General features: G+C 36.9%; 4 protein-coding genes across 7 annotated transcripts; 3 read left to right on the forward strand and 1 right to left on the reverse strand.

Moving 5' to 3' along the window:
- Window positions 1-487: 487 nt before the first annotated feature.
- Window positions 488-7,523, forward strand: LOC113704346 (deSI-like protein At4g17486). 2 transcript variants are annotated; one of them, XM_072061643.1, is made up of 6 exons: window positions 488-970; window positions 1,270-1,527; window positions 3,722-4,009; window positions 4,793-4,870; window positions 5,694-5,839; window positions 6,081-7,523. In XM_072061643.1, the coding sequence occupies exons 2-5, from the start codon at window positions 1,365-1,367 to the stop codon at window positions 5,834-5,836; spliced, it is 672 nt and encodes a 223-aa protein (XP_071917744.1). In that variant the 5' UTR covers window positions 488-970; window positions 1,270-1,364; the 3' UTR covers window positions 5,837-5,839; window positions 6,081-7,523. The 2 variants fall into 2 exon arrangements, with proteins under 2 accessions (XP_071917744.1, XP_027081999.1); XM_027226198.2 differs by having other exon boundaries at window positions 490-970; window positions 6,134-7,523.
- On the forward strand, window positions 7,180-7,731 carry LOC113704345 (protein VACUOLELESS GAMETOPHYTES). Its single transcript, XM_072061159.1, has one exon. It carries the CDS (start codon window positions 7,180-7,182, stop codon window positions 7,729-7,731), a length of 552 nt encoding a protein of 183 aa, XP_071917260.1.
- A 2,180-nt stretch (window positions 7,732-9,911) lies between these two features.
- LOC113704316 (putative disease resistance protein At4g19050) lies at window positions 9,912-17,097 on the reverse strand. Of its 2 annotated transcripts, none has more exons than XM_072061693.1 (2): window positions 16,789-17,097; window positions 9,912-14,607 (listed from the first exon to the last, which is right to left on the reverse strand). In XM_072061693.1, exon 2 carries the CDS (start codon window positions 13,562-13,564, stop codon window positions 11,072-11,074), a length of 2,493 nt encoding a protein of 830 aa, XP_071917794.1. In that variant the 5' UTR covers window positions 13,565-14,607; window positions 16,789-17,097; the 3' UTR covers window positions 9,912-11,071. The 2 variants fall into 2 exon arrangements, with proteins under 2 accessions (XP_071917794.1, XP_071917793.1); XM_072061692.1 differs by having other exon boundaries at window positions 9,912-14,621.
- Window positions 17,098-18,895: 1,798 nt separating this feature from the next.
- LOC113704024 (uncharacterized) lies at window positions 18,896-25,856 on the forward strand. Of its 2 annotated transcripts, none has more exons than XM_027225633.2 (12): window positions 18,896-19,462; window positions 19,598-19,682; window positions 20,313-20,364; window positions 20,458-20,478; window positions 20,560-20,613; window positions 21,403-21,453; window positions 21,969-22,031; window positions 23,491-23,556; window positions 23,682-23,720; window positions 24,035-24,157; window positions 24,269-24,361; window positions 25,236-25,856. In XM_027225633.2, the coding sequence occupies exons 1-12, from the start codon at window positions 19,363-19,365 to the stop codon at window positions 25,596-25,598; spliced, it is 1,110 nt and encodes a 369-aa protein (XP_027081434.1). In that variant the 5' UTR covers window positions 18,896-19,362; the 3' UTR covers window positions 25,599-25,856. The 2 variants fall into 2 exon arrangements, with proteins under 2 accessions (XP_027081434.1, XP_071917649.1); XM_072061548.1 differs by having other exon boundaries at window positions 18,896-19,370.
- The last annotated feature ends 527 nt before the right edge of the window (window positions 25,857-26,383 follow it).

Genomic DNA, 26,383 nt, shown 5'->3' on the forward strand with positions numbered 1-26,383 from the left:
TATCCCAATTACTCAGATATAATTGGTCAAATCTTATTAACAAATATAGTACATTCACTATTACGGCAAATAAATTAGTATAATTTTCCATGTTATTTAAACACAATTCTATTAAATATCAGTACATTTTATAAAAATATTAACCTTCAAGTTAACTATTCTTGAAAATATTCACTTGCTATTTAATAAATAAATATTAACATAATCACACGTAATCATGAGCACTTAAAATATGTACAAAGCAGTGCGTAGCAAGGGTTTTCCAGCCTCCTAGTTCGATACAGAGAGGATAAGAAACCAATGGACAATTACCCGTTTTTGGCAGCACCTGGCTCTTAATCATTTTCCACAAACCTTCACCTTGGACTGTCTTCTTGACCGAGAATATTTAATATCCTGCACCTGCGGCAAAACCAATATACTCTGTTCAATTAAGATTTTAACTTATCCAATTGTTTTATCTACAAAGCTAAAATATTAGGGACATTTATCAAGTAATTTTGAAAATCCTGGATTTAGAGTCTTCTTGAGTAATACTAATACTAATAAAAGTAATTCGATATCAACCCCATCCAAAAAGTAAGAAGATAAGTCTACAAATTACGAACCTTAGTTTAGGAATTGCGAGTTCTCCTAATAGGTCTGAAAAAATTCATGTGTCTTAAACTATGATTAACCACAGTAATAAACAATTAGTGCTACACCTTCCTCTATCAGTATCAAGATTCAAGACGTTTGGGTCGGGGTAATAAAAAAAATCAGTCCATAAAAGACATCTTCTTACTTTGTCTTGAAAATCGGACAGATGAAATAAAACGTCTTCCACTGTCGGAAATTCCCACCAATTAATGAATTCTTCCCTCTCTGCCACTCCTCCTCTTCTCTCTCTGATCCGAAGAAACACACCGCCCCAACTGTCTCCTTCCTGAATCACTTCAGCAAAATTTCAAACTTTACACATAGTCTCAGAGTAAGTTTTCTTTCTTTTACATAATTACCTGTTTGCAAGATTACTTATGATGTACTGAATTGTTATTTACTATTTGTGTTTGATATAGTGTAGTTAAAGCATCCCACCTTATAGATCCCCTGCTACTTATTTCTGAACCCAAATTAATCTCTTTTATGACTGTATTCAGCTTTGTTTTTGAGGGTCCTGGCTAAAATCTTGAATTTTGCCTTGTATGATATTGAAGTTAAATGTTTATGCCGTATTAGCTAATCCGACTGACTGGTTTTTTTATGTTATTCGGTTCTATTTTGGATCAGTATTAAAGGGTTGTCGTTGTTTTCGTTGTCCGGCGGAAGCTGAGGTTTGCCTTGTAGAGTCATAGTTGGAGAACGAGGGTTGTTGGTAAAAAAAAATGCGGTTGTTTCCATTGAGCTCGAGTTCGAGTTCATCAAAGGATCGGAATAGTAATGGAGAGAGAAATCGGGTCTCTTTGTATTTAAATGTATATGACCTCACAAATATAAACGACTATCTCTACTGGTTCGGGCTTGGGATTTTTCATTCCGGCATTGAAGGTATTAAAAAAAGCTCCAATCTTTCTTTCCTTTTGTAATGGTTTACTAGTTTACTATACTTTTTTATGCTTATATCTAATGAATCGTAATGTGTTTGGAGATTGTTTGTGATAAAGTTTGAATCTTTATTCCTTTTAGAAAGTTGTTTCTTAAATTTCAGTTGTTTGTCTAGCATGATGTTACCTGATTGTCCTCTAGTTGTTTTTAGGAGTTTTGAGGGTGTGACTGTTTTTGTTGAGTGTAATGTTGTTTTTGTTGTTGTTTATATAGATGTGCACCGTTTGCTCCTCTGCATTGCTTCTCACAAGTTTTCAGGCATTGCAGTATATTAAAATAGTTGTGGATAAACATTTTAAGGCCATAATAATATACCATACATGGTTGAAGCTTCCTGCCCTGTCTGGCATGATTACCAACATGGCAACTGTTATAACAATTTTGCAAACCCAGATTGAGGTGATATTTACATCAGCCTGACTCAGCTCCCATGTCCATAATTGCAAATGACTCTTTCAAGCATGGGCTGCCAGCTGATATTTACATCAGAACTCGTTTTGGGGAATGCTTCTTTTGTCTAACAAGTTGTTGGAAATAACTTGTATTCAAGGTTATTCATTGGGGACTCTTTATACCAACTTGTCAAATACTAGCAAAGCTACGGGATTTGAGCTATGAAGCAGATCATGGATAGTTTGCAAGTCATGTCCATAGGCCATGGGTTTGTGCCAGTCTTTCTTTTCTAGCTATACATAAAGCTGAAAACTTTTTGGTTGCCCAATTGCTGGCCAATCTCTAATCTCTTGTAGTTCATTGCCCTGTGTGCTGCTACCTTTCTCTGTTGTGTCATGCTAAGAAATCTCTCTTATCTGGAGTAACTATATTGACTTGGAAACTTAATAAAGTGTCAGCTAGGAACGTATTTTATGTGATATATTTATTTCTTTTTGGGCTAATAATTTCAGATTTTACCCAGTTTAGGTATTTTGAGTGTGGAACTAGGTAAGCAGGATATATTAAATTTCTCCACAGAGGAGCTCCAGTGATACTGAAAACCATTAAGTTTGTTTTATTCACATAATCATTTATGCTTGTTCCCACCATAGTCAGTTGTAACAACACAATTTATTTAAGCTTGTGCCTAGAATCTTACACTGTTTCCAGTCAATAATGAACAAAAATCATTTTCACTGACAAGAAGAAAGAATCTCTCTTTCAAGTCGTCACTTAATAGATTTATGTAAGATGTATGCACAATAGTACTAATTCACACATATTTTCTCTCAGACATGCAGCCTTATTTGCATCACTTTAGCATCTGAATGCATCGAAAAGCTTAATTCACCTTAGGAACCTCCACTCTGTGGGGAGCTTAAAAAAATTTTCCTTACCTGTGAATTTAATTCACTATGAGTTGACTGTTTTGTATCGTGAAAAAAGAGGCGGCAATACCTTCTATTCCATTTTGCTCTTTATGTATCTGTTGTTGGAAATGTACATTGATCTTATAAAATCTTTCTCTGCTAAATGATGATGTAATATCTTGAGTAAGAATAAGTTTTCGATGCCAAAATGCTAATCTTGGTTCTCATGTTTCAATCAATCTTCAGATGTTCATCTTTGTTTACTGTCGTTATATATTGGTGATGCAATTCAGTATGATGATTCATATATTTATACTAGCCTTAATCTTGGCAATGTTTAAAGAACATTAAACTTTGACATAAATGCTTAGCTACTTGTTACTCAGATCCTCAGTAGTTCCTGGAAGTTATAGTTTTGAGTCATACATGGCATATTGACATATAGATGGTAACTTAAAACATGGAGTGCAATTATGGCTCTTTGGTGATAGTTGTTGCAACTTTGGACTATATTGGGAGTGATGATCTACGACTTCACTAATTTCTTGGATCTGTTTTGCATTTCAATCATGACTGAGTACATTGGTTCTAAAGGGCTGCATGTAATCCAATAATAGATGTGTTGAAAGAAGTCTCATAGATGTGATTCTGACAAGATCTGTGCAGTTAATTGTTATCACTTGCTATTAGACATGTTGAGCCTTTATTTTGACTTAGTCCATTAGTTCAATGGTTCTGGCTGTATGTGTTAGCATAACATGGTTATGTTCTATGTCGTTTTGGTTTGTAAAATTATAACTTTAGTAGTAATCTTTGCTTCTGTTTGACTGCAGTACATGGTTTAGAGTATGGGTATGGAGCACATGAGTATCCAACAAGTGGGGTGTTTGAAGTTGAACCCAAAAATTGCCCTGGTTTTGTTTTTAGGCGGTCAGTCCTTTTGGGTAGCACCGACATGACTCGTTCAGAAATTCAGTCATTCATGGAGCATCTTTCTAGCAAATATCATGGAGACAACTATCATCTGATTGCCAAGAATTGCAATCATTTCACCGATGATGTTAGCGTGTGTCTCACAGGAAAGCGAATTCCTGGATGGGTGAACCGACTAGCACATTTAGGTAAGGACACAAGGAGTTTATTTGTAGTTTTAAGGATGTGAGTAGAGATGAAGTTTAAGGTAGTCAGGGAGAATTAAATGCAATTTTATTCTCAAGGTGGCCTAGACAATCTGGAGCTGTTAATTTTGTTATAATCTGTGATTTTATTTATTAGTCAATTAACTGAGATACCTCAATCATCCTTTTTTTGGGGAAAAAAATGGTTTCACAATCTGACTTTTGTTTAGGAAGCACACTTCATATGTACGTCAGCTAGATACAATTACTTGGTATAAATTATTTAGTTCAACATTTGATCTTGTTCTCATTACTCAGGTGTACCTTTCGTGTGAAATATAGTAGAATAAGCTGTTTATTTTCTTCCTGTTGTTTTTTCTGTGAATGAATCATCACAGAAAGGAGAGATTCTGGAGTCAGGATTCTCTAGTTTGCTTTTTAGCCAATGGTTTTTCTCATGTTGTACATGGGATTATGGCAGCAGAAAGACAAACAATGGAATAAATCTCTTTGGATATGTCTGCACCCTACAGAGAATGAACAGTACATTATTACATCTAGAAAAGTAGAATGAGATCTCTTGCCACTGGGCTTCAGCACCGATTGGTGGTGATATTTTTCAATGCTTTTCTTTGAATGTTGGGGTTCTTCTATACCAGTGGTATTTGAATAGAATCCAGTTCTACATACTGATGCTTTCAGGCTTTAGCAAGATGACTGATTTTTGGTGGTCTACATTTTAGATTGTTATCTGAGCCTCACAAGTATTCTTCCTTAAAATTTCAGGTTCTTTCTTCAATTGTCTGCTACCAGAGAACATTCAGATTCAAGCAGTAAGACTCCCTGATCATCAAGCATATTCAGGCAAGTTCTATTGGTGTTTGGTTTTCTGTTTCTGGTGAAAGAAGGATGAAATGATCCCCTGTATTATCTTGATTCAAATGATGAAGTCCTAAAAGAACCTGCACACTTTAAAGGAGTGTTTTTTACTTCAAATTTCAAATTAATAATTTGACCTTTTTTATAGTGTGGTCTAGCATGTCTTCTTCATCGGATCAAGTTTAGAAAGAAGTTTGCTTTCAAGAGTTTGTCAGTTGGTCATAGTAAATACCCACCTGTAGCAGTCAGCAGTGCAGAAGTTTAAATTATTGAACTTTAATATTCTTGCATGGAAACTGTCCATAGTGTTTATTTTCCCTTTTTTCCCAACTATTTCATGGTTCTTCCTATCGACGCAATTGGTTTGTATGTCCAGCATTGAGTCTCGCACAATAATTGATGCTATATAGGAGTCTTAATTTGAAAATGATGAGGGCTTCTTTTGATACAAGTAAGCTCATGAATTTGGTGGCCCAAGCTTTTGGCGGCTTCATTTTCAGCTTTATTACTTAACAAGCCTAAAGATTGGATGAAGCTTGTCTTAAGAAAATAATGAGCAAATATGAATCCAAGTCTGTTCAAACCTCAATTCTTGAGCCAAACAACTGCCTTGTGCATCTATTATATATATGAACATAGCAACATCTATGATTAAGTTTAACCTAAAGCATCAAAATAGAAGAAATGATGTCCTTTATTAAGTAAACATATGGGGAAAACATTAAAAATGATTCTACTATGCTTTCCATACTCCAATCATTTTTCTTATGCAATTAACAGTACTTTTTATCTCTTTTATTCTCTGCAGATGATGGGACAGATTCTGTAGGATCATCAGTTTCAGCAGATGTTGAAGAAGAGGAGCTAGATCATCATCTACTGACGGTTACAAACAGTGATGTAGCATTTTTGAAGGAAAAGCCAGTGAGGCTAACAAAGGAGGCTCTTTGACTTGTATTTTTCTTCACCTTCCCATTTATTGGTTTCATCTTGGGCCTTGTTGTTTGTGGTAATTGTATAAAATCTAACTGTACTAGTTACCATATCATCTGAATCAATTTGTTTGAGTGTAAAATAGCAAGTGGCAAGGAACTGTAGTCACTTCCGTCTTAGTGCTTAAAGTAACTCATCTTTGTTAGAAAGAAAAAAAAAACCATTACTTTTTGTTCAATCTAATTATTGTTTCAATTTTAAGTTGGGAAGAAGTTGCACTTAGTTCAGCTATTGGACGTGTTGCACATTAAACAGAGGGAATGACAAAGGGAACTATGCGAAATAGCTTGGGGCTGTGCAAGACTTGCAAGATTGTTTAACAGATTTTCTCATCAACTAAGTGCTTGACCGAGTTCGTGCCCACCTCAGGCTCTGCGGATGTTGGCTGTTGGACTTGAATATTAGATATGCAGCCACCATTGTTCGCCTTTCTGTCCCTTGGATCTCCTTGTTTCTATAGGACAAAAGTTTCATTTTGCAGTTTTTTCATTCTCATATCTTGCATGGCTTGGAGAGATTCTTCTGGTGCAGCAAATGAAGATGGCAAGACAGGATTGGGCAGACCAGTAAACCATTTTATAGGTGATGTTACCTGTCCAGACGATAGTGGACAAACTCCCTCTGCTGATTTTCCAACTAACGAAACCAGTGAAAAAGTTGCTGCTTAAGAGGAAGTGATCAAGAAAAATGTTATAACTGTAATGAATTATGAACAAGAGGAGTTGTTGCGAGATAGAAGAAGAGATGGCTGCTCTACGTACCAAGATAGAAGAACTGAAGGAACTCGGAAATCGGTTCATTCCATCCACAATGGTAAAAAATTTCTCTTATTAAGTTATAATGGTCTTGCTTGTTCAAGTATGCAGTTTTCTACTACCAGTTGATTGACACTATATACAGTTGAACTTATTAGTAAACCATCAGTACGAGCAACTGGGTAGCAGCTAATCCAGGCTGTTTTCGGGGGAAATGTCACCGGCAGCCAAAGAAGGAAACAACCGAAAACCCTCACAAATTGTGAGTCACAATGTAGTTGATCAAAGCCTGTCTAATGAACCTCATGGGAAAGGGACAGAACCAAGAAAGTTAGCCATTACGCGTATGTAACTGTAACTTACGTTCAAATTGAGCCACTCGACAGAGATTGTTTCTTGACGCCATTGGACCAAATGCATAATCCAAACAGTACTTGAAGACTTGAAAAAGCTGTATAGCCCATAACTGATATCATAAATACCCAGATCAGTATACTGATTTTTCTTCATTTTTTTCCCCAGACTAAAATCATCCGAGGAGAAGTAATGGAATTTGTAGCCCATCTCAAGCATCATTATCGAATGGAGATGTATAAAGATTCAAGTATAGGACCATGGAATTCTTGCTCGCGTCATTTCTGCCACAGAAAGCCTTTCGAAGTAGAGGCAGTCTCATTTTACCAAAAAGAAGATGAAAGAGATGCTATATACGGTTGTAAAGAGAGTGGGTTTTTCCTTCATGAAATTTGTGCTCAATTTCAATTGCCTCAAGAGTGGAACCATTCCTGTCACTCTGAGGATCCTCTTTCGCTTTACGAAGTGGAATCCGGTGCTCCTCAGAAGTTCCAGTGCCATTTATGTGAATCCAATGGTTCAAATTTTGTGTACCATTGTGCAATCTGTAAGTTCAGCATAGACCTTCTTTGCATTAACTTGAAGCCTACCAAGAAATTGGAAGTTCATGCCCCTGAAAACAACCACCGGCATCCCCTATTCATATTTGAAGCACCATTTGTGGTCGATTTTCGCTGCTCTTTTTGCCATAGTCACATCTATGGGACTGTCTGTCTTGATTCATTGCAGAAACATATCGCATGAAGAGTGCTCTCTGCCATTAGAAATCAGATATGAGTTTCACTTTGAACACCCTCTAGCCCTTTTCCCCAGCTCCAAATTCCCAGTAAAAACGCCATCATGCAGTGCTTTCTCTGGGCCGAATTTCCGTGAAGCATTCTACATATGTCAGCAGTGCAACTTTGTTCTAGGCCTACAATGTGCCTTCTTGATGCCCATCTTCTCAGATTCCAAATCTCATCGAGAGCTCCAGGAGCAACCCCTCTGCCTGTCCCACCCGCTGACCCAATGCAGTGTCACAAAGCAAATCAATAGCAATTGCTCAGGGTGCAACTCACCCATCAAACATACCATTTTCGTTTGCACAGAATCTGGTATTTTACTGGGCAAATCCTGCATAGAATTGCTTCCTGAGATCGCACACCCTTGTGGCCCACTCCGCCATGTTAAACTCGTCGATAACTTGGACCTGAACAGTCGTTTGAAATGCCGTGGATGCAAAAAGACGAATTGCATTTTCACTTGCGTACCCTCCAAATGTGATTTCTACTTAGATCCTCAATGTGCTTCTACAAAGCCACATATGATGGGTCTAAAATTCAGCAGCATCCTCTTGCTTTGTTGGAGACCAACCTTGGTAATTTAAGGTGCAACAGTTGCGCCATGCAAGAAGCATTTCTTCCAGTGCTTGGATTGTAGATTTGGTCTTCATCTGGAATGTTATCCTTTACCTGAAATCATCAAACATGACTGCCATCGTTATCCACTCACCCGTACTCCCAATCAAAGACTTATCTGATGAAGATAGTGATGGTGAGTTCTACAGCAATGCTCGTGAAAAAAGAAGAGCCCTTGATGATCCTACTTACTATTGCAAGGATCATTTTGTTTCTCATGTTCATTGCGTGATCTCTGAGCTACGTATATCATATATCATACTTAAAATTAAAAAAAAAAAAAAAACTTCTGACCTTCAAGACTTGTCTACGGTTTCATGACTTCGTCATTCTTGATTTGCAATATTTGGTGTCACTCAGATTATGCATTACATGGAAAAGGAGTCTGCACTTGCAATTTCCTACGGAGAGGAGAATGAAGGAAAAGTTGGTGCAGCAGATGAAGAGATCGTAAAGGATATATTTATTGCTTTAAACAGACTTATCATTAGAAAAGCAGATGATCAGATAGATGAAGAGATTGCAGCACTTCAAAACCAGGATACAACAATTAAAGCATATACAAAAGCAGCTTCATGGGGTTCATTTTTCAACATCAAATAAAGTTTTGAATTCCTAGTTAGAAGAAAAATAGCTCATATTTTTGGACTCCTTGATTTCCGCGTATTGCTGTTGTCTTAATTCGTTTAAAGAGATGACATAGTCTTGTTGCTGTCTTTTCTTTGAACGGCGTTCATTTTGTCGGCCAAATAGCTGTGCCACATCATTGTGTGCAGAGTTTGAAAGCTTGACATCAATTTTTTTCATAATCATTCCTTGTACTGTTGATTTTAAATTGGTTCAGCAGCTGTACTAATCTTGGTCTGATGATAGATAGATCTTAAGGTTCTGGAGCTAAAATTAGTGCAATCAATGCAGCAGGCTGTGTTTTATGTCTTGATTCCTGTAACTGTATTACTAGAGAGCAGTAAGAGAGAAACCGTTAAGAAATGACACCATGCGCTGTGACAATTGCCCTTGTGTCCAAAACAAAAGTAGTTGTTTTTCTGCATGGAAGGGGCGGGGGCGGCAGATTTAGGTATGGGAACAAGGTTAAATCAGGGGAAGGAGCGGAAGCAGAGAGCAGGGGAGCCAGTGACAGGAGTGAAGACTGGTGGTGAGAGGAGAGAAGAAAGATCAGAAGGGGAATGAGAACAACTAAAAGGAGGAAATGGATTCTATCTATTGAGGTTCTCTTCCATATGTCCAGCATGCACACGGAATAGGAAAAACATTCAGCAACGAATATATACTTTGCGGAAAGTGCAAATCACAGCAAATGTTAAGGGGCTTGGTGCTTTTAATCAAGAGATTATTTACTCTTCCTGGTAAGGTAAATATTCTAACCACTTTTAACTGATAACCTTCAAGATAAACCATGTCATATCCGTAACCTGCTAGGGAAATGGTCTGGTAAGGTATTTATCATCAAACCAAGCAATGAGAAGGATAGCTACAAAATCAATCCACTTGCATGAAAAATGACAATGTCTTTCAAGATGTAGGCCAGATAATATTATCCCAAAAATGTACAATGGAAATTTGTCTCATTCTAAGCTATTAACAGTGAAATTCAGACCGAATAATTTCTACATGCTAAGAATACATCCCTCAACCGTTCCCAGTCCAGTTGACATATCCTTTAGCACTTCCTAGACAGTGCATCAACATCTCTTCAAGGAAATCATGGCATATAGATCCTGAAGTGCATTCAAAGATCTGGTCAATCATGACATAGGAATAGTTAGTTTGGGGCAGTCCCTGATAATGGACTTCCGCAGAGGTGGCAATGTAGTGCCAATGCTAACCAGCTTGGGTAAACCCCACAGCTGAACTGTATCTAAGCTTGGCAATCCGCAATCCTCAGATGTGCCTGCAAACAAAGTTTCCAAGTTGTCACAGAATCTGACTTTGAGGACCTCCAGGTTTTCTGGCTTATGGGTTGAAGAAATAACATGTATAAGCAAGGAACAATCCCGAACTTCTAAAGATCTCAACAAGGGTGCTTCAATCCCGATGCTTGTAAGCTTTGGTAATCCCTGTAGGTGAACTTCACCTAACTGAGGCAATTTGTTGTAGTCTGATGCGACTCCTTCAAGAATTTTGTCCAATGCATGACAATTTTTGACTTTAAGGACCTCGAGTTTTTCTGGCACAAGACCTGAAGTTAATACATGTCCAAGCATGGGACACTCGCCTACTTCTAAAAGCTGTAGAGACGGCATTATGCACCCAATGCATTTCAGTGCTGGTAGTTCCCATAAACGCAATGTTCGCAAATTAGGCAGTTTTTGCTCTTCTACATCATCTTTAAACAGAGTCTCCAGATTCTCATAAAATTTGACATGAAGAATTTCAAGCTTTTGCAGCAAGTGGGATGAAGAGAAAACCCTTGAGAGCTTTGGGCAACAATCTAGATACAAGCACTTCAGATTCTGCAGGTTCTCACTGTATACCATGGTTCGAAGACTCGGCCGAGTCATCACCGTCTCGGCCTTCGCCGATACGATACCGTGACGAAACGATACCGAGATACTCAACTCACCAAGATGTCACCGTGAAGGGTTGAAACGGCCGAATCACTCCGAGTCATCCCGAGTCAACTCGAATTTTTATTATTTTTACTAATTTTTTAATTATTTTGTTTATCATTTTTTTACAATTTTTAGAATATTAAATATTTCAAAAATCGCGTCTTGCTGAGACCGTGACCGATATGCAAAGACCGATGTGGAACGGTCTAGGCCGCGACCGCGACTTTGAACCATGCTGTATACTCTCCTTAAACTGAAAGCATTTGAAATCCATAAAATTTCAAGTGCATTCCCCAGTTCAGAACTCTCCACTGAGTCATCCATCCCGATTACAGACCCCATATTTTGACATCCCTCAATCCAACAGCCTTTCATCATCTTGATGTTTCTAGCACCCAGATCAGATAATGATTTCAAAAACAAATTATCAAACAAGAATACATACTCAGCATTACCAAGAACAGCCTCGGCACCCTTGGGAAAAGTGTTGAGGTGATGAATCTCCATTAATCGCCCTTGTGATCTAGAGTAATGCCTAGATAACAGATAGACATCTCTGAAAATCAATTCATCTTTTTTGAAGAGCAAGTCTCCTGCTCCATCGTGCACCTCAATAGGATGAATAGAGAGATGGAAATGATTTGAGTTTGCGTCCAATAGAGAAGGATTGCTCTGCAGAAATTCAAGAAATAGTGAACCATCACGAAACATTAAAGATCTGCCAATATTTGGTTCAATTCCATCCACAATGGATAAGAACCAATGTGATTCACCCGGATTTTGCTGCCAGCTAATCACCTTGTTGCTTTCAGCTGCCTCATTATTTTTCTTTGTACTAGGTAAAGCAATATGTTCCAGCTGAGTCAATCTTGAGATTCCACAAGGAAGATTTTCCGCTCCAGACATGTCAAGCATCTTGTTCTTTTTAAAGTCTTCCAAGTTTGAACAGTCACTAAGCAAGAGAATATGAAGGTTGCTCAAATTTCCCAAGGATGGCAGATGCCTTACTGCTGTTTGAGAAAGATCAAGAGTCTCAAGCCTGTGAAGTGCTTCTAAGGGTGGAATAGACTCCAGATGTCCACAGCCCCTTAAAGACAGATGTTTAAGGCTTTTGAGACTTGATAAGGTGGGTAGCTGTTCAAGCAAGGTCTCCGATAGGTTGAGATCCTGAAGTTTACTCATATGCTCAATGAAATCAACTTTCTTGAATGATTTAACACCACTCAAATTTAACTCCTCAAGGTTTAATAAGGAGTTGAGATCTGGAAGCCGTGTAATCTTAGATTTGGAGAGGACAAGCCGCCTAAGGCGATGTAGATGCTTAAAAAATTCATCTTCTATCATGGTCAAAGCCTTGCAGTCAGATAGATCAATTTCTTCCAGTTTGCTTGAAGTCAAGCTTGGCAGCTTCTCTAGATGCAAACAACCAGAAAGTAACAGCCGACGAAGGTTCTGGAGAGCAGCAAGGGCTGGCAGATCTTTGACTTTTGTCTCCGACAAGTTGAGAACTCGAACATTTACTAAAGATTCAAAGAACTTTTCTTCAATTTTGACAAGATTAGAGGCACCCGAAATGTCAAGCACCTCTAGATCTTTGGGAGATTCAGCAATGTTTATATATTCTATCTTTGAACAGCTTCTCAAATAAAACTCACAAGGTTTACTGATATTAGAAGGTAACAAATCTGAAGGAATGCCAATACCAGATAAGTCAAGAACCTTGAGATTGCTATTATTGTGTAGTGACTTGTCTTGGAACTCCTTTATGGCTGACCATGAAAGATCAAGAACTTGCAGATTGGTTAGAGACTGAATGCTGGGAAGTCTCTTCAAGTTGCGACAACCACTCACTGAGAGATGAGTAAGCTCCCCAGTCTCATGAAAAATAGGTAAATATTTGATAGTGGTTTTTGAAAGGTTTAATGTTTTAAGCTTCGGCAAATGTCTCAAGTTCTTTTCAGGAAAAACTGGCAAGAGGGCAGCACCTGAAAGATCAACCACCATAAGTTCTTCACACTTTCTCAAACTCTGCAACTTTGTTAAATGAGAACATCCTTTCAGAATGAACCAACGGAGTTTTGTAAGGTCATAAAAAGATTTAGGCAAGACTTCAATCTGAAGATCAGAGAAGTGGAGGCTACAAAGTCGGGTCAGTTGTTGAAAAAAGTTTTCCGGTATACTTTTTATCAAGCAAGAACCAGATACTTCAAGTACAGTTAATGTCAATAATTCTCTAATGTCATCAATCTCTTCTAAGAACTCACAGTCCCTGAGCATAAGGACATTCAGTTTTTTCAAGTAGGAAAAGGATTGAGGCAATGATACTATTCTGAGACTAAAAAGACCTAGAATTTGCAGATCCCTATTGGAATCTAAGAGGTTATTCGGGTCTTCCCTGCTGAGACAGGTCTCATCTAGTAAAAGTGTTATTAATTGCTGCACCTTTCTATGACTGCCAAGTGTTCTGATCATACTGTCTATCTCTGTGACATTTCCAATACCATGCCAATCATTATTATGCACAAGCACATTAGCCAACCCCAAATTAGCTGTTCCGCCATATCCTTGACGATGATAAGCATTAACATTTACTGTTCCTCTCACCATGAGGAGGATGTTATCGTTCACTTATTTCAGCATTTGACAGTCCATAAGCTGCATCATAACACGGTGTCCCTCCTTATAAGCCTCCTCAAGACTATCAACAACACCAAGATATCCTTCCAGTATCCAGTATGCTATCAACTCACCATAGTGAACCGATCCACGGTCCCCAAAAAAATGGCTGCCCTGCCAAGAAAAGTCAACTAAAACACCATCTGGCACCTTTTCATATCCACTTGAGAGCAACTGGGTGTAAATGTAATTATCACCACCAGATGCTTCTTCCAAAGCATGTTCCAGATCCTGCACTTGGGAATCTTGTTGATGGTAACTTAATAGTTTTGCCAGCAAGGCTACTTTACCAGGTGTAAAACCTGTTTTATTCATGAATTTTTTAACCAAAGTTTCTGCACCAGAAATTTCAAATACTTTTGCCGCAGCTCCTTTCTTTAACCAAGAAATAGACATTTCTGGAGTCAGAGGCATCATCTCAAACGCTTTCTTATCTCCCTCAGATTGGTGCCTGACATCTTTGTTAGTAGAAGTTATCAGCACCTTAAGTTTCTGCTCTCCATCTCCATTTGCAATGGTTTTCAAGTGCTGCTGGATAAACTGAAGGACCTTGTTTAAGTCTCCATCCCCTTCTTTCATTTTGCTTCCTTCGTCATCCAAAATTACAAGAGTCTTTTGAGGAGCACCATCAGCTGAAAGTCTCATACGTACCTTTTCCTTCAACTCATCCAAGGTTTCCTTTTTACCAACAATATCCTCTACCTTGTTAATATCCTCATCTTCCAGCTCTATATGAGTGGAAAAAACAGATAGCTGATTAGCAATATGCTCATAAAGAGCCATCTAGTCATGCTCAACACTCAAAGAAATCCAAAGGGTAGAGTGAACATCTTGGTTTTTTACAGCAAGGAGACCAACTTTTCTTGCCATCCATGTTTTCCCAGTCCCTGATTTCCCCGAAAGAACAACTTTTCTTGTCTTTAAAAGTTCAAAAATATCTGTAACCTTCAGTTCCACACTATTCTGGTCCATATCTGTTCCAAAAGTCCTGTATTATGGTATAAATCATTACACATTCCAGCAAGAAGGAAAGCAATTGTATCACTATTAGGAACACAACCAATTCTAGCATGAACCTGCAATCTGCTCAGGAATACAAAAGTATAATCAATCTGGAATCAGTAGCCTAACCATTTGGGACTGTAATTTGTCCAACAAATAGTTGTACACATGCTAACATTTATGTGTGCATTAAAATCAGGTATGTGCACATTACTCGTACGGATGTGCACACAAACAAAAATATAATACAAATTTTTTATTCTTTTTTTTGTGCACATGTTACTTTTTCTTACTCAAGTGATGTGGGGACTTGACCCAATGGTTAATCTGATTAAACAACCGATGGGTAATCAGTTAGGATTTCGTATTGATGAAGGATTACTAATACCCTCAAAACCTGATACTTGATACCTACTATTGTTTGTGTGCATATATATATAGTCTCAAACAGGAACAATTGTGATTAACAATGGGAAGAATGTTGATTTATCCCTCCATAAAAAGTTGGATTTTTCTCATATAGGTTCTTTAGCTCTGCTCAAACTTATGACTCAACATATTGTGTCAATTTAACATAAAAAAAGAATATCTATGTTTGCTTTAAATGAATGCTGAATCTATATCTGTCTGGAAAATAAAAATATTTCTTCTTTCTATACCTGTTCTTTCTCTTTCTAAGGAAAAGTTAATGGTTGAGAGAAGGATGTACAGTTGTGATAGCAACTGCTGAAACAAAGAAAGGTTTAAATAATAAAGGCTAAAGTTAGTGAGAAAAGAAATTCAAAGAATAGGTTCCCACTAACTCATTCATTCCAGATATAATTGTCAACATATTCAAAAAAAGTGACTTCAGCTTCTATGGCAAGTAATGCAAGAGATACAGATAAGCGCCACAAAAAAACAAGACTATTGTATCAAACAACTACTTGGTTAACACAAAATCCTTGAATCCCATAACATTGAATGTGTAGTGCTTTAATCATACATAGCCTCGCCACAGCAATTAGTTAATACATCCTGCACATATGGTTGGCATGTGCTAAAGCATTTCCATTCAGGGAAACAGAAGATGCTATTCCAAAATTGATATGTCAGGCAATCTTTACTAGTTTTTTGTTATATTGCTTTCAGGGACCACGAAGTAGCCCTTTGGACCTTTATTAAACAAGCAACCTAGTATGCAGCAAAACTTCCGGAGGTTGATCCTACAGATCAATTTGCCACCATTTACAACTAAAAGTCCATAATCCAACAATCTAATAAGCACTTCGTTTAATCCAGAGAGATTCATATGACATATTTCAGCACTTAAATTTCAATTTTCTGATGTCAGATTTGACACTCAATGAACTTTTGCCTTTGTGAAGCTCTTTGATGACAGGAAGCATTTTTTTTTCTTTTTCTGTGCTATGCTTTCTAAATTTTCACGGGTACCGACTTTGCATCAGTCGGTGAATATCTCATGGTACTTTTAAACAAATGTTTTATGTTGTTGATTATTTTTTTTTTCCAAATTCTTGTCATTCACAAATAAAAAAGGTGTGATGGTCTGGTCATACTTGGTCCACTACTGCCAACAGTTTTAACAATTCCACTGAACCAAGATTAAACAAAGACTTAGATGAGTAATGACTTTCTTCCTTATTTTCTTATCCAACAAGCTAATCCAAGCCAATCTCCCTCCAATTACTTTCACACAGTCAAAAGACAAACGTGCTCAAGTGTTTTATTCGATGTTCACAAGTTACATACAATTTTAAACCAAATTTTTATCTCCCACCCCAGATTTTAAATATAACAGCATTGTCAAATACAGGCCCATATGATACAAGATTTGACTTGACAACTAGAATTAACTTCTGCCAAATAAAATTCACACCTTTAACAATCAAATCTTAGAGTTAATGTTATTTCTAACGAAAATCTTTAAAGACTGTACTATGTTAAAAGATAATTTCTTTGTTGTTCTTTTTTCTTGTTTTGAAACTCCCGTGCAACAATAAACTGCATTATACTGATACATTTGATCAAGAAAAAAGGCTACATTACGTAAAAGATAAACTTTCTTCAAAAGGGTATACATACAACAGCTTAATCTAACAGTTTGAGCTGATGAGAGTGAACAGAGTTTAAAAGAAAAATTGAAGACAAACCTGGAATTGCCTCTCGTTCGTCTATGATTATCTGCTGCTTCTTCAGTTCTCGTGTGCAGTTGTAGACAGTTGACACCTCAGAAGAAACAAATTTTTGTTGCGTGGGAGACTATGAACTGTAAAGGGGTAGTAGATCAATAGAGTTAATTTCATAAAGGCGAGGAACAGAAGAAGTAAAGGATAGGACTTTAGACCAAGTGACTTCCAAGAAACCCAAAATGGGAAGATTATTGAGGATAAGGAATATGAATTTGGGGACACAATTTCCCAATTGGATCCAATAGGTCCTGAGGTCATTAGCAAAAGCTTGGAGCTTTATCCAACAGTTTTGGCGCTTTGTCCCGCTGGGAGACCTATAGCTAGGGGTGGCAATTCCTGACACGACCCGAAAACACGACACGAACGTAACACGAAATTAATGGGTTTGGGTTGAGGTTTTGGGAGTTCGGGTCAGAATCGGGTCGAACCCGATGAACCCGAAAAGAAAACAGGTCAATTTCGGGTCAACCTGTGGTGACCTGATATGACCCGATGTGACCCGTTTACAAATTAAAACTAATTTAATAAACATAAAAATTATTTTATCTAACTAAACTAAATCATTCTTTTTTTCCAAAGGCATTAATTACTTAATCCTAAATGAATTTATTTAACTTGTGTGAAGTTAAAATTATTATATTTGGACAAATAATATATGATGTTATTTTTTACTTTTATGTTGTTTTAATTTAAATTATATTTGGTTTGGGATAAAACACTTTTATGGTGTTTAATTTATTTTAGATTTGGTTTGAAATTATTTATTTAAATTTTTATTACTTGATGATGTAATTAATTTTGTGAAAAAATTGATTTTATTAGAAATTACAGTGATAAATTAATAAATTAAAATTAAGTTTCGGGTCATTTCGGGTCGACCCCGCCAACCCGAAATTTTCGGGTTCGTGTCAGGTACCCTGACCCGTTTCGGGTTGGCGGGTCGGGTTCGGGTCAGCAGGTTCTTTGTTATACTTAAGCCTCAACCCGACCCGCCAACCCGAACCCGACCCGTTTGCCACCCCTACCTATAGCCAAATCATTGTAGTGCCCATTTTTTGTTTTTATTTTTATTTTTTTTGAATATATGCTTTTTTTTTTGATAATTTGAATATGTACTTAAATATTGAAGTTTTTACTTTTTAATAGATACGATTGGCATGTATTACAAGAATAACTATTCTTGCAAGGACACACTTTCTTGTTGGTGAAGAAAAACGTACTAGTAGGATCTTCAAAGATCCAACCATGGATATCATATCAAAATGATTTTGAAAAATGAAATGAAAAAAAAAACTATGGATGATAAAATAGATCAGCGCATTAAGCTTTATTATTTTATTATTTGACAAAATTCAAACCCTTGACGTTTTAAATTATGAAAGAATATCTCAAACAATTATTGAGTTATTTCATGGATCAAAAGTCTAAAAATTTTTTAGATTGATCAATTTTTAAAAAAATGATTACATCATAAAGACGTTTTTAATCATATTTTTAATATTTTTAATCACTTTTATATTTCACACACATCAAATCACAGAACATATCATAGTAGTACTTTAAAAAAATTAAATAATCATTAATACCAACAAATCATACCATGAGTAATTGGTTAAAAAAAATATTTTTTATTAATTGGTGAAAAAATATATAATATTTTATCTGAACTCATTTATTTACGGTTCATAATAATACGCATGCTTAAACATTTTCTTTTTTTCCTTTGAAATGACGTGTCTAGATTTGGAATTATAATCATAATAACACTGCCTTGATGAATTATGAGTCTCTCAATACGTTTCTCCCCTTCCCTTTTTCCTTCTGTCCGCTTATTAAATTCCACATCTTCCTTGATACAAATTAAAAAGAAAAAAAAGTCTTGCAACACACTTCACCTTTCATTTTCTTTTTTCTTTTCCAAATAAAAAAGCAATAAAAAAACCATGGGAAGAGTGAAGAAAAAAGTGAGGGGACAACGACCAATCACACGAAGACTATTAATACTCTACCTAGATTTTCTTGCATTCTAGTGTCGTTTTTGTCTAGCTTTTTTTTTTTTTCTTCTCTGACAAAGTAGATATCCGAGTCAATTCTTACAAGGCTCCGACTAATTCCACCTCAATCCGGAGAAGAGGCCCCACTCCACTCGAGCACGGTGACAAGGGGCTCGAACCCTGGTTGCCCAGGAAGGTCTACCATACCCCAAAGAGAGGAGCGGACCATTCGAGCTGACCTTGGGGGCGTATTTGTCTAGCTAGCTGCTGACAAAAATCATCCTTCAAAATTAGTTGTAGAAGAAAGCAATAATCGCTGTTGTTCATCTTCCAGACTTCCAAACATCCCCCACACTCACAACACTCCGGTGACTTACCCAAGCTCTCCGGTATCCTTGTCCCACCTCATCTCCGCCAGCCTCTGCCAAAACCCCACCTAATCCTTTTCCAGGATTTCGCCAAAAGTTTTTGGAACCCCAAAAAAAGAGTAAAAATCATATCTTTATCGAAAAAGTTTTTCGGTTTGCTGTTGGAAAATTTTATGGCCCGGTATTTAGCTTCAGTTGTCTTGTACATCTCCATAACTATTGCCGTATATTTGATTCGACTGTCTTCTTCTCTTCCATTTGTAGTACTTCATGGTACTAACTACATGCTTCTGCAGTTCTTATTATTATTTTTTTTATTATTTTCCTCCCCTTCTTCGTTGTGTAAAATTTTGATTTTTCTTGGGTTTGAAAATTTTGTAAGCTTATGAATAATGCTTGTGATGATAGGAATTGGAGATCAGTGCTCAAACAGAGGAATGAAACACTTCACAGAGGAGCTGACGGAGTGGTCCAATTCTACTGGATATTGCATGTATGTCAAGTTAATATTTCGCTAACAAATTTCGTCCAGCTTTTATTTCATTGGAAGTAATAAAGATGTATTTACTTAGGGATTACTTAGTTTATGTTCAGGGTTTTACTTGGTTATCTATCGTGAAATTTATTAGGCTTTTGGTGATTGGAATCTTTTCAGTACTTAGTTCTGAAGTCAATGCAATTTGTAGCTTAAAAGATGATACATATATTGGCGATGTGATGACATAAGTCAGACTGCATGCACGATCAAGATCATGAGGTAATTACAAAAGAGGAAAAGCAATGGAGAAGTATTAGGCAATGGGAAGGACCAAGTCTAAGCAGCCTAATAGTGATGATAATTTGACTGGTAGAACTCTCTGGCAGATGGTGAAAAAATCTTACCTAGATATATAATGTATTAAAAATGCATCAAGAAAATTTGTGTGATCTTAGGTGTTCTATTTGCTTTTTATTGGCAAACAATGTTGTCTCCGCGTAGCTTAAAACTTGTTCAAATAGTTCCTGTTAGGCAATGCTGCTAATATGTTTTTCGCCATTCCCCTTTTGAATTTTCCAGTTATGTTGAGCTTGAGCAATTTCCTTTACCAAGATGATAGTTCTGCATTGTGTTTTTAATTTGTAGAGAAATTGGAGATGGGGCTTGGGACTCCTGGTTTATGCCCTTAGAAGAACAGGTAATTGATGGGGCGTTGATACTAAACAGTCACTTCTAATGCTTAAAATACTCGATGTAATGCCATCCTAAACTTTGCCTTTTCTTTGTGCAGACTGAAGTAGTTTGTGATAAGGTAATACTTTCCGGTTTGTTTGGTTTGATTGGTGAATTGATTATCTGATATCAACCTGTATGCTTCAACGCTTATTTATAGGTGAAGCAAATGAAAGACCTCCAAAATGGTTACAATATCGTTGGTCTATCCCAGGTATAATTAGAATAAGGCACCTTTTTAAAGTAAACAATGAAATTTTTATGTGGCAGACAATTTACAAATGCTTTGTTTTACTCTTTGCATAAGAAACCTTGTGAGTCATGGTCTATTTTTCTTAAGGAATTATGTCCTACTTTTCATGGATAGATGATTTTGGTTCAAACAGTATTGGAATTATTTTTGTTGCATATGTAGCAATCATATTAAATTGCTTTCATGAATTATATTTCAGTAGCAAGATTCACCCTTCGTTTGAGTATGTCATACAGATTTTGATGTCATTGTACCAGCCTAAATTGTAGCAGGATACTATTCTATTGGACGATTTGCTAAAGTCAATGCTATGCAAAGTTCATATGAAATTTAAACCAATGCCAAAAATACAGTGGGTTTCTCAAAAGTTCCTGCCATGTATACATCATTATTTTGTAATAGCAGAAGTAGGTTCGCAATCCTGGTGAAGGATGTTGTAGGAAAACCCGAAATCAAGACAAGTTTTTGTAGCAATTGGCAATTGGTTTTTAGGCTCATTTTAGTGCCAAATAGGTTTATTCGTGATTTTCCGGGAAAAGCAGGTGCACAATATATGTGGGGGCTATCACTTTGTGCTATTAATAAATATAAGGAAAGATTTATATTTTGTTGATTGTTTTAGCTTGTGTTCAATCACTCCCCTCTGTGACTTACTGCCTATTTCAAGAAGTTATCATTCATTTTTCTACCTTCATTACTGGTTTTACGGTTTGAAGTTTTTATTTATATTTTTGTACTTTTATTCTACAGGGGAACTTAATAGGCCGAGCTGTGGTAGAATACTGTGATGGTGGACCACCTGTAAGAACACTATGCCGGCAAATTTGGTCTTTCATTTCCCCTTACTGTTTCATTTCTTCCAAATACACGTGTTTAATTAGCATATTTCAGAAAAGTAAGGTTGAATGTTGTAGATCTACACGAGTGCTTAATTATTTGCAGAATCATCGTTCTTGTACTCCTATGGAATTTGATCTTGGGAATAAATATCTCTAGATCTTCTCCTCTTCATCGATGGTAACTTTGATTCATAGAGTTATTATTCGAATTTTGAAGATTACCAAATCTGACTGAATAAGTCAATGCATGCCAGATCAGTGCCCCATGACTATTCTTGTACTTGTAAAAGGCATGAAAATTTTCATATCAGGTGTTATGTGCTTTATCGTGTGGAAATTAGTTTAGGGGCTAGTCATTGCTAATTATGTTTCTGCTACTTATCCTCTCTAAATACTGCTACAGTATAAGTTTGTATGCTGTATTTTCATGCACTAATTAAGTTTGTGTTATCATTAATTTTTTGACTAATGTAATAGGTCAAGAACTTTGTCTCGTTGGGAGGGCCTCATGCCGGCATAGCTTCAGTCCCTCTTTGTGGTGTAAGTGACCCCATAGCTTGCTCATTGCTGATCCAATAGGCTTCAGTTTCATTTTTTGCAAATGTGATTCTATTTTGTGCTGCATCGTTGTGGCAAATGTAATTTGGATTATAGCAGATTGTTGTAGTGAATATATATCTGATTGCTACTTGTTATAATTAGCTCTCGATGTGACACCATTCAGCATACTGAACACAGAGATTGATAGTTGTCAAAAGCATATTATAAATTGTACACTACTCTTTATTGATCGAAGCCTTCAATTTTAACTCTGAAGTCTTGCTTTTTCTATATTGATTGCTTATCTTACTTAGTCTTAGATCCCCACGAACAAGCAGAATCCAACCATGCTTCTTCATTGAATTAGAGCAGCTCCTCTTCCTAGACGAGCTGATCGAGGAATACTTGGAGACACATCTACCTTCATTTTCGGATATGCATGTGTTGTACCTCATTGCTTGCTTGCTGCATCTATTGCAAGAAAATTATCACTTCAGTGGAAGAGATGGATGCTATTTTCTATTATCTGATTTTGGTAATAGAGGCCTATACAGAGTGATGATAGTGTTAGACTATCATTCACTGATAAGACACTGTTGTTGTTTAAACATATTCACGAATTGAGAGAATCCGTTCAAGCATTGAAGAACCCAGTCATGGTGTAGTTATTATATTGGCAATGCAATCTTTTAACATACAAGTTGTTGCATTCATGCTAAGGTGCCTGTGTAAACCCCCAAAGTATTCCTAGAGAATCTAATGCCTTGGCAAACCGTACTCAAAAAGATTCATCTCGTATTCCTTGGATTTGGGGCTTCGAGTGGATGCCCCTACCAAAGATGCAAAAGAATGTTGATCCACTTTCATATTTAACTCCATAACCTGGAAAATCACCTTTCTTTCCAGAGTTTCGCTTTACCCAAATTCATTGCCCCCTTGCTCACCCTTTGAATTCATTTATTTTGTCTAATTAGACATCCATCTAAGTTGAAAATTCAAATTTAAGGTGAATCCTGTATGTTTCGCCTTGAGTGTTTTTTAACCTCTGGCTGTATCACAGTCTTCAACCGTGATATCACTTGTCTGATAAGTTTTGTAATTGATCTCTTTCTTTGATAAGTTTTTGATAGTAATCCCTCAGTTTGCTAAGTTTTTTGCACGGATAGTTACTCATTCCTATTGTTCTAATCCTTTCTAAGGGAAGAAATTTGCCTCATATAGTGCCGAATCTGTACTAATACCTTGTACTTTCTTTGCAAATGCCAGAGATAATCCACAATAAAACTCCAGTACTAGGTTAATAGACACAGCAAGCATTTTGGACTAAGGTTATATGTGTCCGTGGGTTATGTTCTGCTTCATTCTTCACCTGATTCATGTGCATTTTCGTGAATTTTCCATTACTTTATTGTTTTTACTTAATCCCATGACAATAAGTTGACTGGTTGTTCTTTTGCAGTCTGGCATCATGTGCATTATAGCTGACTCCCTAATCAAAACAGGAATCTACTCTGACTATATACAGGCATGCATCTCTCTCTGTCTCTCTCTCTCTCTCACAGACACACACACACACACTTTTTGGTCTCTGGTAACATTGTAATTGATTTTTGTAATTCTCTTCTTCCGCTTATTGATAATGATTTGCAGGAACACTTGGCTCCTAGTGGCTATCTGAAGTTACCAAACGTGAGTAATATGTACATGCATGCATCTGAGTGATGTAAAAGTATTGTCTGTCATTATCTTCTTGGACATTTGCCAATATCAGGGATTGATCAATCATTTCTTTCCAATTGGCTTATCGCTTTGAATTGTGATGACAGGCAGGAAATAATGTATCAAAAGAATTATAAAGCCATAACTGATGGGTTAAATTGCACTCACACAAGAACACTGTCATTTCTTGTCTACATTGAAAATGTTTTTGGTGGTATAAGCTTCATATAATTGGAATATCTGTAGCTGATATATCATTTCTTTTTATTGGGGAAAAAAAACAGAATATTGCTGGTTATTTGGAAAAATGTAGGTTTCTGCCAAAGCTTAACAATGAAATCCCTGGTGAGAGAAATTCCACTTACAAGGCAAGGTTCAGTAGTTTACAAAATCTTGTCCTCATCATGGTATGCTGTAATTTCTGTTGTTCCATTTGCCCTTTTAATTACTTTCATTGACTTTATGTAGAAGGATAGTGGGTTTTTCCATGTGACACTTGTAGTATTTGCCTGTGACAGTTTGAGCATGATACAGTTTTGGTACCAAAGGAAACTTCCTGGTTTGGATATTATCCAGATGGGGCCTTCAACCCAGTCTTGGCCCCGCAGCAGGTATTTCTCCTGTTCTAATAGACCCTAACGCATACTTTATACAATTATACATTTATAATTGGGGGAAAAAATTCTGGGGTAAAGATAGATTTTCATCTCATCTTTTTAATGCAAAAATAAGAATAACAATGAAATAACAATAACAATATATTTTATTACAAAATAAAACAAAATACAGTATTGAGCCTAAGGCTCAAGAAATTTCTTTGGATTATCTTCTATCGGTCTTATTGTGGGCTAAAATTAATGACAGTGTTGCTGTCATGTAAGAAAACACCATTTACTAATGTCAAGCCCTTGAAACTCTAACTCGAATGATGATAAGCTAAGGGATAACAAGAAGCAAAATGGAAAAAGCAGCTAAGCTAGAAATGGGCTAGCTTCCAGACTACCTGTATAACTGCTGTTATTGGTCCATACCTCTTATCATTTTGCTAGCTTCTTGACCTTACCACAAGAATAAACTGCTTATCCCATTCCTGCATGGCTACAATGACCATCCCTCTCTTGCCTCTTTGAGCTCAAAGAGGAGAGAATCATGCTGATACTGCCACTGGCAAACAATCTCTCGTCTTCTCCTCTATCCTAGCTGTCTATCTCTGAGCCTTTCTGAACCATTCTCCAGACACAGGCTCCCTCTGTGTGTGTGTGTGTGTGTGGCCGTGTGTCTCTCACTCTAATTTGATCGAAAAAATGTTCTGAATTCTTCCTGCAAAACTGCAAAACTGAAGCAGTCCCAACTTGTGCATGCAGTTTTGCGAAAGTGAGGATAAAAGCATACGCTGTCCTTGTATCTTCGTGCTTCTTAATTCTTTCATGTAAATTATAATTAAGTATATTAAAATGCAAAGCTTGTATTGCATCATTCTTGCAGACCCAGCTTTATATCGAGGACTGGATTGGGTTAAAAACTCTGGATGATGCTGGGAGGGTAAAATATGTCACAGTATCAGGGAATCACCTTGGGATTTCCAAACCTGATATGAAGAAGTATGTCGTCCCATACTTGGAAGATGATACATCCAAGGAGGACACTGCCGAGATTGAACTTGGACGCTCTGCAGACTCCAGTGAAAAGAGCGAAATGCAAACCTTACAGAGACCGCAGGATGAGGCATCAGCAGAAGTCATAACTGCAGGTTCATCATCTTATAGCATTCCTTCTTCCATCAGGAGCTTCTTTGAAGAATTACTTGGCACCACAAACACACAGTATGAGCCAAGACTTCGGTATTGAATTTAGCTCATCTGGTTTGTTAAATTGTGTAAACCAATTAAATCTTTATCTGTAGCAGATATCGGCTTTGGTTCTGATCATGGTCCTGATTGTTAGCCTGCAAAATGCTTGTATGTGCTTCTCTATACGAAATCATTTGTAATACTACCAGATGACCTTTATGAACATATTCACAACACGCAAAAGATCCTTATAAACGGCCTGCACTTCTTTCCTCTTTCTTATGAGATTGGGAAGGTCTAGCCTATACTTTCTTTCTTTCTTCTTCTTCTTCATCTTCTTCTTCTTTATTTCAGTCATTATTCTTGACACTTCTATCAGTGAAGCACAACTTGTGCATATTTATACTATATTTACCTATCAATTACAATCGTCATCCCTTTGAAGGAAAAGAAAAGGAGGCCGTCTTTTTTTTTTTCAACAAACGAAAAAAAAGAGGCCGTCAAGATGTCACAGAAATGATACAGGCAATTATGGTATCCTGTCGAACGATAGCACCAGTCCGTTAACATGAACTGCTTGTAATTCTTAAGTAAAGGTCTCCAGCTAATCTTACTCGCAAAAACATGCATGTCGGAATCCGTGCATGTTTAGCTTTTACGCGAAGCAATTTTTTTGGTTTTCTTTAATCTCTCATCTTAGCAAGACTTAAAATTCGGATAAGAATGGACTTGTTCATGATAAGAGTGACGACCAGTAATTTCAATTGTGCTTGCACCAGGATTTCGATTACTTCTGAGTGTTAATCCAACTTTGTTATGTGATTTCCAGTAATTTCGATTGTT

Source organism: Coffea arabica, chromosome 8e (assembly GCF_036785885.1).
Source record: "Coffea arabica cultivar ET-39 chromosome 8e, Coffea Arabica ET-39 HiFi, whole genome shotgun sequence".
In the NCBI taxonomy this organism is placed as follows: domain Eukaryota; kingdom Viridiplantae; phylum Streptophyta; class Magnoliopsida; order Gentianales; family Rubiaceae; genus Coffea; species Coffea arabica.

Excerpts from the sequence above, each read along its gene's own strand:
- LOC113704346 (XM_072061643.1), top strand. The coding sequence starts at position 1,365 with ATGCGGTTGTTTCCATTGAGCTCGAGTTCGAGTTCATCAAAGGATCGG. Across the intron at positions 1,528-3,721 it reads TTTTCATTCCGGCATTGAAG|TACATGGTTTAGAGTATGGG; the intron begins GTATTAAAAAAA and ends GTTTGACTGCAG. Across the intron at positions 4,871-5,693 it reads TGATCATCAAGCATATTCAG|ATGATGGGACAGATTCTGTA; the intron begins GCAAGTTCTATT and ends TATTCTCTGCAG.
- LOC113704345 (XM_072061159.1), top strand. The coding sequence starts at position 7,180 with ATGGAATTTGTAGCCCATCTCAAGCATCATTATCGAATGGAGATGTAT.
- LOC113704316 (XM_072061693.1), bottom strand. The coding sequence starts at position 13,564 with ATGGTGAGAGGAACAGTAAATGTTAATGCTTATCATCGTCAAGGATAT.
- LOC113704024 (XM_027225633.2), top strand. The coding sequence starts at position 19,363 with ATGGCCCGGTATTTAGCTTCAGTTGTCTTGTACATCTCCATAACTATT. Across the intron at positions 20,479-20,559 it reads CTGAAGTAGTTTGTGATAAG|GTGAAGCAAATGAAAGACCT; the intron begins GTAATACTTTCC and ends GCTTATTTATAG. Across the intron at positions 23,557-23,681 it reads TCTACTCTGACTATATACAG|GAACACTTGGCTCCTAGTGG; the intron begins GCATGCATCTCT and ends AATGATTTGCAG.